General features: G+C 37.1%; 1 protein-coding gene across 2 annotated transcripts in view; it reads left to right on the top strand.

The window, feature by feature from the left end:
• The window catches only part of MSRB3 (methionine sulfoxide reductase B3), a 214,142-nt gene extending 196,086 nt beyond the window's left edge, over positions 1-18,056 (top strand). For both annotated transcript variants that reach the window (XM_037846298.1, XM_037846299.1), the window contains exons 6-7: positions 6,282-6,379; positions 14,884-18,056. In XM_037846298.1, the coding sequence (XP_037702226.1) occupies positions 6,282-6,379; positions 14,884-15,048 (263 nt within the window). In that variant the 3' untranslated portion in view covers positions 15,049-18,056. The remainder of the gene's footprint in view (positions 1-6,281; positions 6,380-14,883) is intronic.
• Positions 18,057-18,921: the final 865 nt, after the last annotated feature.

The following is an 18,921-nucleotide window of genomic DNA, read 5'->3' as shown; positions in this document are numbered from 1 at the left end:
CATTTAAATACTATTAGCATTTCTCATCTTCATGAATTTTTGGAGTCTATACATCTATGCTAATTTTTACATATATTCTAAACTCCTTGCTTTTCAAGGTAAGTATTTTAAGTATCATTTAACTTCAGGTACTGCTTAATAATCTGAATGAAGCATGGGAGAAAGTTTGCCAGCCAATGATTTTTCTTTTGTGACAATTATCTTTTTTTCTGACAGGAATAGTTTGCCTCTTGAGACTATTGCTTGTTTGCGGTAATGAAACCATGTCATCAGCATATAGGGGAATACTTGTCTCTTTATCTGCAATGGCAGGAGGGCATAAATACATTAAATTCTCAAGCCATGCCAAACAATTCAAATATAGATTTAAAAGTGTCCTAATAAATTTCTTTCCACTGAACCAGCCATCAAGACTATTCTGACCTGCCTTGATTCTAACTCAGATGGCATTGCAGATGTCATAAAAATAAGTGTTAATCTCATTCAGCTCGTCCATAATCACTTTTTAGCCAGAGTGAAATCTGACACCAGTTAAAGCTGCTAAACCTTACATTAACTTTTGTATTTATATTCATAAGGTTAAAAAAAATGTAATTTTGATTAGTAGAAAAATTATGATGCCTAAAATCTGTTGCTTCTTCATGTAAAATATTAAATCAAGAGATTAAAATCTGCAATTTATTAAATAGAAATCTTGGCTTCTGGTTCAAGATGATAGACTGAGAATACATGTTCTTTTCCCCTCTCTTCCAAGAGACCCCTTTAAAATGAAAGTAAGAAAAAGAAGAAAAAAGAGCAGAAGGAGGAGGAGAAACCCATAACTACCAAAAGAATTGAGGTGCAGGAGGGGATCTTGAACAGACAAATCATGGATACTATTATATTATTCTGTATACTTTTATATATACTGAAATATTTGTAATTAAAAATTCAAAAATCAAAAATGTAAATTACAGAAAAACATTGTACAACTATATAATAAAGTCATTATCCAAATAAAAAGTAAAAGAAAATTGGCATGCCTTTTAACAAATGATACTGTATTTAGAAAGGAAAATCTATTTGACTTTAGGCAGCATGGGATTATGACAATTGGGCCCTTGGAGAAGGAAATATAGTCTTAGCACTCCTTAGCTCTGCAGAAAGCGAATGTATATTAAACATAGTAATACAAACACTATTTATTAGTTTTCAGCTCTTAGAATCAATACATATAAAAAGCATAGAAGATTTAATTATGGTTGGGCATTGGAGTCGGGGAAGGGTGGGTGAGGGGTCTCAGAGTGCTAAGGCTGCCTTTAGGATGAGGAGTCAAACTATATTAAGCTCTGGGATATTCATGCATTAATTTGTTCATTCCTCATGTAGTTTTTTTTTTTAGTAACTTTTAAGTAGTAAGTGCTATTTTAGGTGGTCAGCAATACAGTGGTGAACAAAGTAAACACACTCCCTGCCCTTGTTGAATTTATATTCTAGTTCAAAAAGCAGACATTACCAAATGAGGTTTTTAAAGAACTAGAAATAAAATAACTACAAAAATTGGAAGAGGGAAGGGAAGGGAGGTTAGTGTATGTATGATAAATCCTCATCTTTCACAAGAAGGAATCAACTCATAATGTCTAAAGCAGTGCTGTCCAATGGTGGAAATGTTCTGTATCTGTGGATGTGATGGGAAATGTTCTATATCTATGTCTCTGCTGTCCAATATGGTAGCCACTAGCCACATCGTAACTGTGAGAACTTGAAATGGGCCACATGGCTAACTTACCAACATTTCTAATGTTTAAGGGTGGGGTGGGTGGGAAGTATACAGGGGGAGTGGAAGCTGTATAGCAATCCTTGTTCAATCAACAGCTAGGGGAATAAGGGCCATATTTTCTAGATATGGTACAGATGGAATGGGCTTCAACTTCTTTTTAATCTGTTGCTAATTTACTAAATTGTTTCAAAGATTTTGGAAAGGAGGGAGGAAGAGATGCTAGAAAGCTGAGAAAGTCTTTCTCAGGAGGCAGTTGGGATGAAATATTTAAAATTTGTCATCAGAACATTGCTTGTGGAGAGCTGCGTCACTATTTAGTTAGGCTCGGAGCAGCTTTATTAAGCGACACTATGCAGGGGTGGGAATCCTTTTTACTGAAATCTAAAAAAGCCATTCTAGTGTAGATGGCAGCAAGCACCGAGGTAGCTACTATTTTTATTCTGGATCACTTGCCCATATGCTAGAGATGTAGATGAGCGTACCTTGGATTTGTTTGACGTTATACCAGAAGTATTATTATGTCTGACTATTAATTTGGCTTATGGTTAAATAAAACTGAAGCAGAACTGCCTTATTACAACTTGTCTGCTACAGATGTAGTGCCTGTATTTCTTATTTGCTATCTGAAGATGGGAATTCTTTGACAGAAGAACCTATATATTAAACCTAAGATATTCTTGGTAATAATCAGCTAATACCTAGAAATAGTTTATATTCTTTGAAATGAAATGATAATAGTCCTGTATCCAACCACATCAAATAGAAACAAAGGGACGTATTGGGGATGAAGTGAACCAACACTATTTCTACAGGTTTTCTTATGACTTTTCTTTCAAAAATACATGGAATGCATCCAAAACAAATAATGTTTTGTTAGATGAGAAGACCAAAAGGAAAATCCTTGAGAAAGAAGGATGGATCATCTTCCTTTAATGTCAAAACTGACATAAACACTTCCCCCCCCTCCTCTTTTGCTCAAGATAATTTTCTCAACAAGACACAGATTGCTTCAGTCTTTGCCTATCACCCTTTGAAGCACTTTCCTTATTATTAGGAGTGGGGGCAAGGTTTCCTTTGAGGATTTTTACAGCATTGAAGAGGTCCTCCTTTAAATACTTTCACATGATGAGGGAATTCCGCTTTCAAAGTGCTGTCATCACTGTGGCTTCTTGGTCATAAGATAATTTATTCTTGGGTGAAGGTCCTTCTTAGTTTGATTGTCATTAAGGACTTAGCTTTCTGATGGATTCTCTCTATATAGAGCTTCATTTTTTTTCTGAGTGACCTCGCAAAAGAACTCAGCATTCTCCTATTTTACCTTATTGGTGAGGTTGACCATGATTCTCTTTTGAAATATGTTCCATCATACGGGGTTATATTCTTCAACATGGTTTCTCTTGTTGATCTCCACTAATTTAAGATTTGCGTGACAATCTAATACTCCAGTATCTAATAATCTAATATTCATCTACAGTGCAAAGACATACTGTAAATTTTAGGGTAGTTTTGAAATGCCTTTTTTTTAAAAGTATCTCTTCTAGTGTTTAGATAATGCCAAGGTAAACAATAAATAAACTACTCAAGTGTCAACAATTTTTCAGAACACATTGAAATCATTTGAGAACCTGTATTCCATATCACCTCATCTCACCCTGTTCTATCCTTGAATATAGCTTCTGAGTAATTCTATAAATATTTAATTCATGGAGACAAAATGTATAACTGTATGGATTAACAGCTCATTCCAAAAGCAGTCCCCCTCCCCCAAAAATCTGTAGTATGCAAAATGATTCACAGTTATTAGGAAAGGTACATAAGAATTAAGAAACCCCAAATATAATTGACTGTTTTTATCAATTTTATTGCCTAGGAGTGAGTTTCTAAGTCTTTGTAGTAATTTTAGATGAGTGAATAAAAATTATTTATGTCCCAAACTAGATTACATCATTTTCATCATTACTCGTGAACTTTCCCTTTGAATGGTTTGGTCATTAGGAGGTGGAAGAATCAGCATTGTTAAAAATACAATCATTGCCAACTTCTACCTAGAGTCTCCTTAGTGCAGTAGTGCAACTATCAATTAATCCAGACATGGCAGTAAACATATTTCTTAAGACCTGCAGCCTCCTTCCTGCTAGAATAAATCCTTGTGCAGCCTTTTATTAAGGAAGAAAGTGGAACATAAGAAGAGAGTTCTAGACTAAAGTAAAAATACCCAGATTCTAGTTTGATTTTGCACTTACTGTCTGTATGATCTTGACCAATAACTTACCCTGCACCTCCCTGCCCCCTGCCCCCACCAAAAAAATAGACCTGTAAAGTGTGGTGACAGATGATCATGTTTTTACCATTCTAAGTAAATAATAAGGTTATTTCTCCAACTTCATAGAGATTTTAATTATGGTGGTTGAGTCATGTTGGATAATGCAGTGAAAAATTAGGCTTGATATTTCTTAATCTAGTTTGTAAATAAAATGTATAATTGTATTCTTCTGTCTCCTGGGGAACTTCATGATAGTCTGTAATTGTCCATCCCACTTGCTTAAGGCTAATCTGAAATCAATTTGGTTAACACTGGAGCTGTGCCTTTGTGCTGGACACCATGGTACACAGTGAGAATACACTGATCAATGAGTTCAACTCTGCCTTCATGGTGCTCACCACTGAGCCAGGGAAGAAAAGCATGAAAACAGATAACAAATACAGTGTGAAAAATAGGAGGACTGAAAGAAGATGATGAAGTAGGAAGTTCCAGGAATCAACGTAATATGTAGAAAAAGATAAGTACACATAAGATGCTGATGTAGTATACAGGAAAAAAATATATACATATACATATACATATACATATACATATACATATACATATACATATACATATAATTTCTCCATAGCTATTTTGAAATTAGAATAGCTAGAAATAAAAAAAAATATTGGGGAGGGGGAGAGTGAGGCAGCATTTGGTAAGTTAAAAAACAATTCCTGAATCTATTTACCTGTTTACTACTGAATCAAATATGTCTCCCCATAATATCGGTTGCCTTAAACTACAATCAAATGTGTTATGCCATGGGAGGTTAAAAAAGAAAGCACAGTATGCTTTCTTTCTTTTCATAGGTAAATGACTTTATTTTTCAGTGTTCTCAAACATCACCATTAAACCTCTCATCACAGCAATTATCACTCTGTCGCTGAACAAAGAACATCTAAATGTGCCAAGAAATCATTATAAACCAAAAACTATAACCTAGAATATTTTCAAATTATTTTTAGAATTTTGAAAATAGGGAGAAACAAGTTTTGTTAGGAATATTGGTTTGTCTCAGCATAATTAGTTTTGTGGAATATCTTATAGTCTAAAAGTTTAAAGTTTTCTAGTGATTTGTAGCAATCTTGAGCTCAAATCAAGAAATTGGAAAGTGTTTAAACTCCTGCTGTTAAAGCTAGCACTGACTATGAAAGCTATACTGTTGCATCATGGGGGCGAGGAGAGTTTGGGGGAGTTTCTTATAAAGACTTGGCCTAACCTAATTTGTTTTGTTTGAAACTAGAAACCATATTGTTGAAGTTTGCATTCTGTTTTCTTTCAATATGTATATTAACACAAAGCACTGTGATTTTAAAGGGCTTCCTCCTTTCTGCAGGAATAAATTTGGCTTCTGAAAAAGAAAAAAATTTCACCAGCAATTCAGTAACATCATACCTCCTTTCGTCATTTCAGGGGTACTGGCTTCAGTTCAGTGACTCCATAGAAACTCCATGGAAACATGTAAAAACATGCCCATAAGTATTGGAAATAAAAGCAGACTGTACTCTCATAAACATTTGTACAGTCTTCTGGTCCATATACCATTGAGTTTCTTAAAATTATGCATATATTTAAAATTTTGGAATAATTGAAAACTGGAACAAGATGCTATTTGAGGGAAGGTGCATCTTAGAGATGCCTGAGAAATACTGCTCTGTGAATTTCACCTCTGAAGTGAGTATGCTTCTTGCCCATAAAATAGACAGAAACCATGCCTTTCAGATACACCTATCCAGGGAAATTAAATTGAAATGGAGAAAACAGGATGTTCATTTTTTGTACTTTAGTACAGTGATTAACCATCCAAATTAAGTATTGAAAATGCAGGCTTCCTAAGGAGGTAAGGGATTATTGAAAAGTTAATAGCCAGATCAATTGGATTGTGTTTTGGAGAAAATCACACTGGAAGACTCCAAAGTGCTTCACGGTGACAGAGAGATATGTAAGTTCAGAGATGTTCTAGAAAACCATTGGATAATGTCTCCTGAAGCATGAAACACTAATGTGAGTTTTATGAATCTGAGGAAAAGGTTATTCTTAAAAATAATTGCATTTTTGTGAAATACACTGTTTTTCAGCTTTGACTTCTTTTTCCCCTGGGTTGAAAAAGTTAAGCATGAGTCATATATTAAGGATTTCCATTGTTTGCTTAGTATTTCTTTAAAGTTGCATTCTAACCCTTTGTGTTTTGTTCTTGTGGTTGCTCTGTGCTAGGTTGGCCTTCATTCCACGATGTGATCAGTTCTGAGGCAATCACACTCACAGATGACTTTTCCTATGGGATGCACAGGGTGGAAACAAGCTGCTCACAGGTTAGTTAACCCCACCTGAAAACCCAACACACTGCTCACCCTGCACTGCAAACACTTTCAAGACTTCTGGTTGTGCTAAATGCAACTAAGGCCAAAAAATCAATCACAAGAGGGACAGATGAACACATTGAAGTCCATATAAAGTCCTAATGACATTTCAGTCTTTAGGTGTTTAGCAAATCCAATTAAATGTCAGTCGCTGGCTTCAGCACTATCAAACAAAATCATTGGTAGGAAAAAGCATCTTCAGCTGATTCAGTATAGTGGGGAATGGGGTATTCTTTCGGGCTTATGAAGATTTTGTGTGTGGTCTTATATAACCTGATATTTTGATAATCCCCCCTCCTAGCAGTTCTGGGTATCCACTGTTCAGTCATAATGCCTCTAACAGCAATGATCAAAACACAGCTGATGACAACCCTAGAAACAGCTTTCCTTGGGTAGGTGTGTAGAGGGAAGTTAGAGAGAGGCTGTCAGAAGCAGAAGTTCAGAAGTGGTAGGCTCTATGAGGAAAAAGTGGGAATATGCAACAAATAAGGTAATTCTCCACTTCTCCTCGTGTTTCGACTACTCCTCGTTTCCAAGGGTGTTCTAATTAGTTCAGTCCAGTCTGCTGTAATAAAGTTAGTGCTGGCTTTAAGGGAGAAAATGAGCATGTGTTAAGGGGCAAATCTCAATTAAGAGACTTGAATCTGTGTCTATTTGTGCTTAAAACCAGAGACATGGCCAGAACCTGTACATAGAATAAGAACAACTGCACATTCTATAGTAGGTAGTCCTGTTCTTGTAATCCACTTTAAATAAGTGAAATGTAAAATCTGAGTATTGTGGCATTGAAACTCATTGACACTATAGACTATTTTTGTTGGGAGATGTCTATTGCACAAATCAGAGGTAAAAGGGTCACTAACAGGCAGATATAATAGCAAAGTGATTGCCACGTTGTCCTCCCTTTGCATTCTTCCACTTGCCCTTTATCTGTTTTTTTTTTTTTTATGCCCCTTTATCAGGCACAAGAGTTTTAGGGAGTAGGTGGCATATTTACTACCAAGTAGGGAGGGAGATTGATTTGAACCCAACCATCAGTCTTCATGAATCTCTTTTTCCTTTTTTTTTTTTTTTAAATAAGGCTGGCAAGTTTTTTGTCTTCCGAGTATAAGACTACTCTCAGCCTTGAAAAGCAGAATTCATATTTTATCTAAATCACCTTTTTAGGACACTCTTGTTTCTCAGAAATGAGTCTCTGAGCATACGGTGGAATTTTCTGATGATGGGTCTCACCACAGAGGTTCTAATTTAATTGGTCTGGGGTATGACCTAAGCATCAGCATTTTAAAAAAAGCTCCCCTAGTTAATGCTCATAGTAATTTATGAGGTAGGTGCCATTATTCTAATTTTAACTTGAGGAAACTGAGGCACAAAGAGGTCAATTAAGTTTTATAAATTTATGTAGATTGTAAGTGACAGAGCTGAGACTTGAATTCAAGCTCCTAAGCTCTTTATGGTGTAGGTAGTTGATTTAAATTGATGTTTTTATAACTGCCACAAAAAGAAGTTGAGATTATCTACCCAGGAATCTAAAATGTTTGACAAAACGGTAACTGTGGGTAGGATGGTACATTGTAATTTGCAACTCAGGTACAATGTTAGTAAACCTCTTTTTAGGCTAACAGTTTTGTGTGTGTGTTTAAATTGTCTTAAAGGCCTTCTACTCTCCTTTTTGCTCAGAACCTACTTTCAAACATCTAATCCTACGAAAACCAAATAAAAAAGGTATGGAAAAATGAGGCATAATGTATTAACTTTCCCTAAGGCCCAACTGTGATTTCTTTGTGACCAATTCCTAGAATTTACAGCTGGAATAAACCTCTCCTTTCTTAGTCACCAGCCGTAGAGATAATATCAATAGTAGTCAAGAAAAGACCATTATGAAGGGTCCTACAGTGACCAAAGAGAAATGAAACCTACAAACTATGCCAAAATTGGGCAACGTTCATGAAAGATGTCAAACTAAACCAAGCAATGCTCTTGGTCCTTTTGTTAAATGCCCAGGTTACTGTTACTGTCTTTGGGTCCTTTTCTAAAGGTTGTGTGAGGAACTAACACTGACTTATTCGTTTTTGACTTGTTTTCCCACCACCGTTTTTTTTTACTTCTCATATTTAGAAAGTGTTTGACACTTTCTTAAATAAAGGTCTTAAACTTAAAGAGAAAAGGGAGAGAAATTACCATTCCACTAAGGGATGTATGGAAATATATGCTTTGTGAAGTAAGTTCTGTGCCAACTGTAGGAAATACTTGGGCTCCTGTCCTAAAGAATTATACATTTGCCAACCTCTTCCCCATGTGGACGGAGCAGGGGATATCTGTCACTCAGCTACAGGAACAGCTCACTAAATTAAAGTATGGTGGGTATCTTTCAGTTTCTTTGTCTTTTAATTTGTATTTCACACGTTTTTATTTTCTTTTTGTTTTACTTTTAAGGTTTTCTTTTCCTTTTTCTCATGCATACTTTTTACCTTGACTTGAAAAAATAACTGATTTAATGTTTTCCTTTCTAGAACATCCATTTGTGCTTATTCCCTAGTTTCTCATTCTGAGCACCATTTCCCCATTATCAGTTTATTTTCTTTTATCTTATATTCTTTGTCTATATAGTTTCTTCCCTACCAGCAAATTTTCCCATCCTTTTTTTCAATTTTTAGGTTTTTGGTTTTTTTTGATAGTGTGGTAAGAATATGTGGGAAACTTCTCTGATTTGTTTCTCCTTTTTCTAAAATTCTTATATTTTGAATTCACATCCCTTGTCTTTCCCCTGGACTGAATTGCATCAATGTGGTTTGTGTTATTAGTATTTCATAGACATTCCGAGTTGCATATACTTTGTGGGATACTTCTTTCCTGATAGTAATGATGGAGTATCTAAACATGAAGACCCTTTCACTGCCAACTTCAACACATGAACTTAAACTTCCATGGACAAGACCAGTTTGACCTGCTTGCCTGGCAATATTTCATTGGTCTATTGGTCCCTTAAACTTAGGATTCTTCTCCCCCTTTTTTTTTTTTTTCCTTCTAAAGTTGTTGTGTAGACTGCACCATCCAGTGAATTAGCCTCATATTTGGGTAGGAATTGTAAACACAATGGAAGCTGTAACTTACCACCTCTTTACAATACATTGTAGATTTTTCATGTATCCAGTGATTTCCTGAGTAATAGTGTTTTAGTAAAATTTTATTGAGAAAATTAAGATTGGTACAGTGCTATCACCACTTTTCAGAGAAATATTGCAGTCAGATCTTTTTAAAGAATTGTCAGTAAGAAACCTGGCATGTTATCTGATCTTTAAGTTAACAGCCAGAAAATAGGCAAAGATGGTAGATTCTTCATTTCCTTCATTTTGATTGCTGCTTGTGGAGGAATTTGGTTACCCTGTTACATTCTGATTTTGTTGCAATCATATATATTGCTATCCTACCTACTGAATTGAGAAATTATAATCAAATAATCTCTTCTAAAGAGGTTGTCTTAAATTTGCCCTCTTTAGTGAGCACACATATCTTCTGTTGGCTGTAGCCATTTCCTGGCAATTTTCTATTATAAAGAATTTTCCTTAATTTTACTTTATCTACATTGTTTTAGCTAGTGGTAAAATACATTGCTTTTATGACTACTGTGAATAATTGTTTACCAGCCTCTCCCTAATCCTCCAACCCTAGCCTGTTAAGCAAGGCTTTGTCAGGAATTAAGTGCAAAGGGGTAAGACTTACTTGGCTTAAGTTGCAGTTCAGTGAATTAAGTCCCTCCTGGAAATATTTGAGGAATTCTCCCTTCTTCATATCAAAATTCTACATCTGGAGCAAATGGGGGAACAATAAATCACTTAACTTTTTATAATAATCTTTAAGGAAGCCATCAAATCCCTGCGTTTAACCAAGCTGAAGTCTATATATGCTTCTATTACTGCATAAGTCTATGGAAGAGACCCTTAAGTTTGCAGTAGATCATTGTTGGCTGTAGCAATTTCCTGGCAATTTTCCATTATAAAGAATTTTCCTTAATTTTTCTTAATCTACATTAAGTAAAATTAATTTACTTAATCTACATTAAGTAAAATTTAGCTTCTAAGTCAGCTAAATGAGCAGAAAGGTACATATCTACCAATACCAAGTATTTTTGAAAGTTAAGCATTTTTTAGTAAATCGTGAAACCTTATTAATCTTTTGCAGATGACAACTCATATATTGCTGATGATTAAAGCTACCCATGTGTTACCATAGGCTTCAGACTCACAGTCCATCTCTCTTTTTCTTGATCTTTCAGTAAAATCATAATGCTAAACTTGACTTCACAGTCATTTCCTTGGCAAAAGATTAATATCACAAGCACTGAGGAAAAGAGCCCCTACTTACAAAAAAGTATCTTCAATATCAGTAGGAGAAAACAGAATATAACTGGCAAAGTAAATTGCTTTTCCTCAAAACTGTTTTCTCTTTCCCTTCCTGCCCCATGTGCCCAAGTGTAAAAGTTCTGCTTTAAAAGTGCTTCATCTTGTAAATCAGACATTTACGAGGAAATGACAATAATAAAGTCCAAAACATCCTAGGAATAACCCTGGGAGAAAACCCTCTAGGACAGTTGGAAATACATCACTGCAGAAATATGTTACTGTGTTGAATACACTATTTGTGTCTCTTATGCACACAATTGAGAATTGCAGTCAGATTTTAAGGAATTATGTTAAATTTGATGCTCAGTCACTTTTTTTTCCACAGGAGTCCGTTCCCCTGGTCTCTGCAGGTTCTTTAGTTGCCAGCTTCTCTGAGTGGGAGGCTAAGGTGATAAAAGGATTCCTATGGGAATTTGTAAACTTTCTTTTGGACCATTCTTTTGCTCTTCTTCAGAATGAGGGCTAGAATATTCAGTTATAATTTGTATTTTACTTGTAAACTAAAGTAATAACCATTTACAGACAACTTGCAAAATGCACACCAAAAATTACGCCCTGAAATAAATCATTTAACAGCAGGTTTCAGAGATTTCTTCATCGGGCAACCAGTTTGTTTCAGTTACAACCAGGTGTGCTGAGAGAGCTCAGCACATTGCCAGTTGGCTGGGGCCAGGGAGGCAGGGCTTGAAGGCAGCTAAAGAAACAATGCATCACTGACAGCTTCCATTCATCATCCCAGCCTTCTGCCAGAGGTAGAAGCTGGAAAGAATGGGCTCCATGTGCGTTCCCCTCAGGGAGGAGCCTTCAGGGCTTATGTGCCTTTAAAAGAAATCGGGTTTGGTCTCTTATGGGAGACTGGGTGTACTTGGGAGGAAACACAAATGGTGCTGGGTGACTTGTGTTCCCTTAGACAAATAGCCTTGAAGATTTGCAGGCAATGGGGTGGGAATGTATGTGATGGTACAGATATAAATTAACACCTTTCTCCACTTCGAAATGTAATCTAAGTAAACTAAGCGTGGTGTGAATCTTCTAAAACACTTGGCTGCAGGCAAAATGAAGCCATCACTATCTTTTGGGAGGCTTATACCTTTCCTAAGGATTTCCTTACCACATTCTTCAACCATATATTTCTTTTTCCACCCTCACCCTGCTTTTTCTTTTGTCTGAAATAGGGGCACATCTGCAATCAGCATTTTCTTTTGTGTTTAATAAGAACTCTAGTTCCAGGTTAGCAAATGAGACTACAGTCTGAAAACCAACTCAATTCAACAGATTAAATTACTGTAATTTGGATTTTTAAAAAATTATTTGGGAAACGAAGACCATAGAAATTACAGGCACGCCTCGTTTTATTGTACTTCGCTTTATTGTGCTTTGCAGATATTGCATTTTTTTACAAATTGAAGGTTTGTGGCAACCCTGCATAGAGCAAGCCTATTTGCAGATATTGCGTTTTTGTTTTGTTTTGTTTTGTTTTTTACTAATTGAAGGTTTGTGGCAACCCTGCATAGAGCAAGCCTATTTGCAGATATTGCAGGTTTTTTTTTTTACAAATCGATGGTTTGTGGCAACCCTGCGTAGAGCAAGTCTATCGGCGCCATTTTTCCAACAACATGTGCTCACTTCATGTCTTCGTGTCACTTTTTAATTAAGGTAGGTACACTGTTTTTTTTTAGACATAAAGCTATTGCACACTTCATAGACTATAGTATAGTGTAAATATAACTCTTACATGCACTGAGAAAGCAAAAAATTCATGTGCCTCAATTTATTGCAGTGGTCTGGACCCGAACCCTCAATATCTCCGAGGTATGCCTGTACTCCTAAATGGCTTCAAGTATATCCTTACTGTGCTTTATTTTTGGGGAAATGTAGATAGAACTGTGTTCTAAATTTGTACAAGAGATGATTAATAAAGTCAATATCAGTTATTCTACACAGATAGCTGTATTCTCTTCTTTAAAAAAAACACCTATCTGAGGCTTTTATGTAAAAGCTTCATCTCTCAGATGCCAAGTGATCAAAGTGCTGGAACTGCCTGTGAGATCAGTAATTGCACACACATACTGGTCACCAAAAGCACTTGTTCCTGTTGGCCTGCACACTGACTATTTTGGCAGACAGAAATAGGTGTTTTCCTGTGTCCATTGGGTAAGCATATGTATTTTTTACTGGTGCATCCTAGCTGCTGCTGCCTGAAAATTTGGCCTAAATTGTTTATAGAAAGAAAAAGCAATCTGAGCTGTCAGCCTTGATATTACCTAAGCCCGCATAGAATGCAGTAAAATAATGCAAGATTTGTTTTTTAGGCCTGTTTCATATTTTCCAGGCAATAGATCAAATCAGTTTAGGGTTCATTTTTAGTTCTTTAATAAGCTGACACAGTATGCTGGCAGTAAAATAAAAATGAACTTTTAACGTGGAAGTGTCATATAATCAAAGTTGCTATTTCGTGCTATTTATTAACAACTAGGGAACCTAAGAGAATTGAGTTTAGAACTTTCAATGGGGAAATAGAGTCCAGTTCTTCCTGTCTTAGTGGGCACCCTTGTACACTTCTTTCTCATCTCCATTTGATATCTCGGCCCTATTCCCTTGTTAATGCCTGATTTACATACCAACTCGCACAGTGAGAAAAATTAGTAAGTCGTAGTCTCTTCTCTCATAGTCTTCCCTAAATCTTGACTCTTCCTCTGCCTGGAATGCTGTCTTCCTGATATCTACTTCAGGTCCTTATTCCAAAGTCTCCCCGGTGGGATTCCCTTGGCCACACTGTATGTGAGCTCCAGTCCCACACTTGATATAAACTCTCTGTCTTTTTTCTCCTTAGCATTTATATCTACCCAGCATACTTTACAATTCACTTATTTTCTTGTGTATTATCTGTCTCTCCCACTAGAATGTAAGCTCTATGAGACCAGGGATTGTTGTTGGTATCTCCAGAGTCTTAAAACTGCCTGGCATGTAACGGGCTCTCCATAAATATTTGTTAAGCAAATAACCAAGTCATTTACCCCAGGCTTTGATTTCTTTGTTTCATTGTGAATGATGTGTTTCCACAGCCTGTTTGAAAGTGGTGCACTAAAGTCTCCATTTCCTTCACCCCTGTCCTTGCTGAGAGAGGGTAGGAGTGTGGTAAATTTGGCAGTGCTGTGGTCACCTGGAGCCGCACCTAGCCTTGGAGTGGTTAGTGCAGGGCTTTATTCGGTGAGCCTGCCTTTTTGGAGAATTTCTCTGGGCTGGATTTCTCCTAAACATCCACACAGCCATCCCTCCTTCTGCTTCTGTCTGGACTTTGGGCCTCTTCTCTCCCTCAGCTTTTTGGATAGTCAGTAGCATGGAGTTTAGCTAACCAACTTATTCCCTCTCCACATATTATGATTCATTTGTATAAGGAAGCCAGCATGGCACTCCACCTATTGGAAGCCAGAAAAAACTATTGTGTGGGCTAGAGACTTTTCCGTTTGCTACACTTGCAGCCCTGGTGACTGTGACATAAATCTGTTGAGCCTTGCCATTGCTTTGCCGGGTTCCAAGAACATCCAGTGTTTGTCTGATGTTAAGTTTTACTGCTCATGAAAGCAAACATCACCTCCGTCATGGCCAGTTAAGCAGTATCTTTTACAGTGGACTTCTGCATATCTGAAACCCACCCATCCAAAGCCAAAAGTAATGCCAGTGGGGGAGAGATTTTATTCTGCCATGTCTCTTACAAGGGGAGATCAAGGATCAACTCAATTCATAAAATTACTGAAGCCGTTTTTCTGCTGGCTGAGAGACTTCACAGATTAAAACAAAACAAAACAAAAATACAGTGGCTTCAAAATTATTTCTGATATGCACAACTCTAGTGTTTTTTATTCTCAGCATGTGGTGCAAAGCCTGCCAGAAACCATCCTTGCAGCTATTGACAGGCGGATTCGAAATCATCCTTGATGGTTTCCATCATTTCTCTACAGGCTGGTCATCCATTTAAACTGCTTAATGGGAGTTTCTCTCAAAGCCTGCTTTGTGCATACGTTCCCCTTACATTTCACTCTTCTCTTTCAGTGTGGTGCTCACCTTGGGCACATTTTTGATGACGGACCTCGTCCAACCGGCAAAAGATACTGCATAAATTCAGCCTCCTTGTCTTTCACACCTGCAGATAGCAGCCTTGCCGAAGGAGGCAGTGGGGTCGGCGGCCCATCCCAGGCAGACAAAACTGAGCTGTAGGATGGAGAGGAACGGAAACAAAATGTTCTTAATGCACAGCTTATTAAAATAAGTCAAAATTGTCTATCCTTAATAGATATATTTTTTCAAAAAAAATATAAAGGTAGTTTTGTGCTATTGGTATTTTTTCTTGTTTTCTTTAAACAGAGGCCCTGATAGCCAGTGTATTTTGCTATTGACTAGATCCAGAATTGTTTCTATAAAGCTTTAATGAGTGGAGATAGCTTTGTGAAACTTCTTCACAAGCCACTTAAGTACCATTTGGCATTATTTTCTTCAAGTCACATTGTTGCTTTTGAGAATTTTTTCCCAAAAAGTGTCAGAGGGTACTTGGTCTTCAAATATGAAAATACAGATCTCCTGTGCAATGGAGAGTAGAGATCAGAGGTCCAAAGTGCATCAAGACCTGTGAGACACATGGCCTGGAGGCCTTTGTGTGGATCCACCTGAGATAAGGGTGAAGAGATATCTTACAAGACTTCTCAGCTTTGTGGAAAGTTTGAGCTAAGGTCCTTTAGTCTCACTAAAAGGGTGTGAAGGTCTAAAGTCTTTCCTTATGTTAAATTGTTGCCAGATCTGAGGGGCGCACTGAGAGTTGTGGCAGAGAAGTAAACATTACCTCACAGTTAGATCTTTGTGTTATTTTACTTTCCACTGAAAACATTGGAATGTAAAACAACTGTAAATTTGAGCCCATTTTGTCCAAAGTTCACAAAGAAGAACACCTGCCATTGCCTTTTTATAAGTCCTTCCCTCTACACCTAATACCAGCTGCAGCTAGAAGGGCATTTTGGCAAATTCCTCCATGTAAAATAAAATATTGGGGGCAAGACACTTCATCAAGGCCGCAGAAATAAGAGAAAGCAGAGAAGGCCAAGGAGAAAGTCCTGGCACTGAAAAAGCCAGCGCTGGGCAGGAAAGCTGACAAGATACTTCAAGTAACAAGCAGGGCCCTTATATATAGAACTTCAGGTGCCCTCTGGGAAGATGTTGGGAATTAAAATCAAAATATCCAGGAACTCAAATCCCACCCTTGACAGTAATCTGCTGTGTAACAAGGGACAAGCCATTTAGCCTCTCTGTGCCTATTTCTCCATGTATCAAATGGGACTCATAATATTTGTAAAATGTATTGACACTCTCAGGGCAAAATTACTATATTGCTATACAGTTGGGATCAGTGCTGTAAAGTTAAACTGATCTGGTTCTAATTGCCTCAAAGGCTGCAAAAAAACCAGGCATTTGAAATGAAAAGAGCAGAGAGGAGGTTCGCATAGCTGACTGGTATGGAAACAGTTGGGCCAAGAGCCAGAAATTTTTCTTTGAGCAATATGGCTGGTTTTACTCTGAGAATCTCTGCTCCGTTGTTTAATAACATTTAGTCTGGTAGAATGGATGTCATTGTGCACATTAAGGTTTTCACAGGAATAAGCCATGTGATATTGCTGTAGCCAGGTGTGCAGGTTTGGTTTGTGACTGATATATATTGTTTGTAGCCTTGAATGCTAATCCTGAAACGTAGTTTTTCTAAAATATTGTTTTTGTAAACCTTTGAAAGTTTATGAAACTGACATATTTCCTTTTGAATACCAAGACAGAAATAAGAAAGAGGGACATTTGCCAGTTTTAAAGAAAAAACAAGAAAATAAAAATGAAAAGTTGTGGCAAATCAAAATGTCACTGTGGTCATATCCACATTCTCCCAGTCTAAAAGCACCACCCAGCGAGGCCCTCCCTCTGGTGCCTCTTCATTGTCACATATGCCACAACTTTACAATTCCAGGTTGGTTCATATGCTTCCTCTTTTGGATCCTAGTTGTTTCTCCTCGGGCTGTGGGATCACTCTGGAATTCGCAGGTTTCACTCACCTCTAGAAGTAAGATGCAAAATTTAAGACCAGACAAGGCCATTGAGGCCTCAGGATCCAGAGCATCCTAAAGCCTTTCCCGACCTGCACAGGCACATGGAGGGAGCTCCAGCATTTCCCAGCAACCCAAAGATCCTCATGGAGGGGAGGCTAAAAGAAGTGAGTCTCTAGGGCACTGCTGCCACAGTCTACAGCCAGGGGCTGCACGGTGCTGCTCATGCTGATCTGGCTGTGCCGTGTGTGGCGGCCTTCCCTGGGCCACTGGGCAAGAGCCATGGTAGGGAGGTAGCAAGGAAGACAAATGAGGGGCTTCTTTTCTCTCCCCAGACACCCCAGTTTGTCATTGTTTCTTTATTCTTACTTTGTAGCTTAGCATTTTCCTCAAAAAAAAAAAGCTGCTTTTCTAATCCTTAGTCTTTGTTTCAAGGAAAGATAGTTTTTCTTCTACCACATTTTCCAGCATCAACTTTAAGAAAAATGCAACATCCATTGAAAAAAAAGTAAAGAGCATGCATGTGGTTTAATTCCAGATTGCTTTTGGATTTAAGTGGTATCCAATTTCAGTATATTTCTGTCTTATGTTAAAGAAATATATTACTAAAACATCAGTGAGCAATAATGTCAGCTGTCGAGCACTAGATTTATTTTTGCAGGATATGGAGGGCAATGAACTGAGTCAATATGGTGAGGTGTATGTGATCTGTGGGAGTATACCATTTAAGAGAGAAAATTCACGGGACTTGCCCTCTTTGCACTCCAGCCCTGTACAAGGCAAGATAGATTCTTTATTGTACCGTTAGAAGGTACAGGATTCTGCTTGTGTTTAATACATACATGATACAGTCATGCAGAAAAGAAAGCAGGAGTATATATTGTATTAGAGAATATTTTTACTTTTTATTTCTTAGATGCACTTAAATTCTTAATGCAAATGATGTAGCAGTTTGAAAGCCTTTCCATAATAATTGTATTTAAAATGCCTTGCTTTAAATATGAAAAATGATGAAAAGAATTATCATTTGTTTTCAAGGTCAAATATTATTTTTGCCTTAGATAGCTTTGTAATAATTTTTCTCCAAACAATTCAAAACTTTTAAAAAATAACATGAACTTTTCATTATAAACCCTTTTGCTATGTTTATTGTATACAGAAATATGCAATAAAGTTTCTTTATAAAAATGTTTTCTCCTCTGAGACTCCTCTTATTTTTAGCACAGCTTCATGTATTGTCCACTGGAATTTACCATAGACTGCTCTGTTTGCCTCCTTATCCAACTGACATGTCTGTAGTTTGTATAGGCTTTTATCTTTTATCCTTTTATCTGACGCGTCCTTTGGAAGTAGGGTCTCTGGCAGGTAGGGTGAGCTCCAACTCACCATACCCCGGACCCTGAGAAAGATTCAAAAGATCGGAGGGAAGGGAAACTTTTGCAGAATTACTCAACCTTCACCTCACCTCAGCAAAATCTTCAGCAACTAGTGTATGCTTTTTTCTTAAAATAGGTCTTTGGGGAGTTCCTTCATGATAGCTCTATGGATAAAAATACAGGAATGATACCATGCAGATACCTAGGCTTCAGTTAAAAAATTTGACAGGAAACTTATGCTGTAGTCAAGGATTGGTCTCTAGGAAAACATGCCAGGAGTTCCCCATTGCTTCCACATGAAATCACTTTTAAAAGTCACCTTTTTATAAAAGTTTCTGTATAATATTTGTTGTTGAGATTTTTAATTTTTGTTTTGTTTTGTTGATTTGCTCATTTGGGGGAGAAGTGGGGTGAAGGTAACTTTTGTTTTCCAGCCAATTCTTCTTTTTTTTTTGTTGAGATTGTTCACAAACCATACAGTTATCCAAAGATCCAAAGTATACAATCAACTGCCCACAGTGCCATCATAAAGCTGTGCGTCTACCACAATTAGCTTTTTTTCAATTTTTAGAACATTTTCATTACTGCAGAAAAGAAATAACGACAACAGAAGGAAACTCAAATCATCCCATACCCCT

The sequence above is a fragment of the Choloepus didactylus genome, chromosome 8 (genome assembly GCF_015220235.1).
Source record: "Choloepus didactylus isolate mChoDid1 chromosome 8, mChoDid1.pri, whole genome shotgun sequence".
NCBI lineage: Eukaryota > Metazoa > Chordata > Mammalia > Pilosa > Megalonychidae > Choloepus > Choloepus didactylus.
The sequence above is the reverse complement of the archived record's forward strand: the minus strand, read 5'-3'. Positions and strand labels throughout refer to the sequence as shown.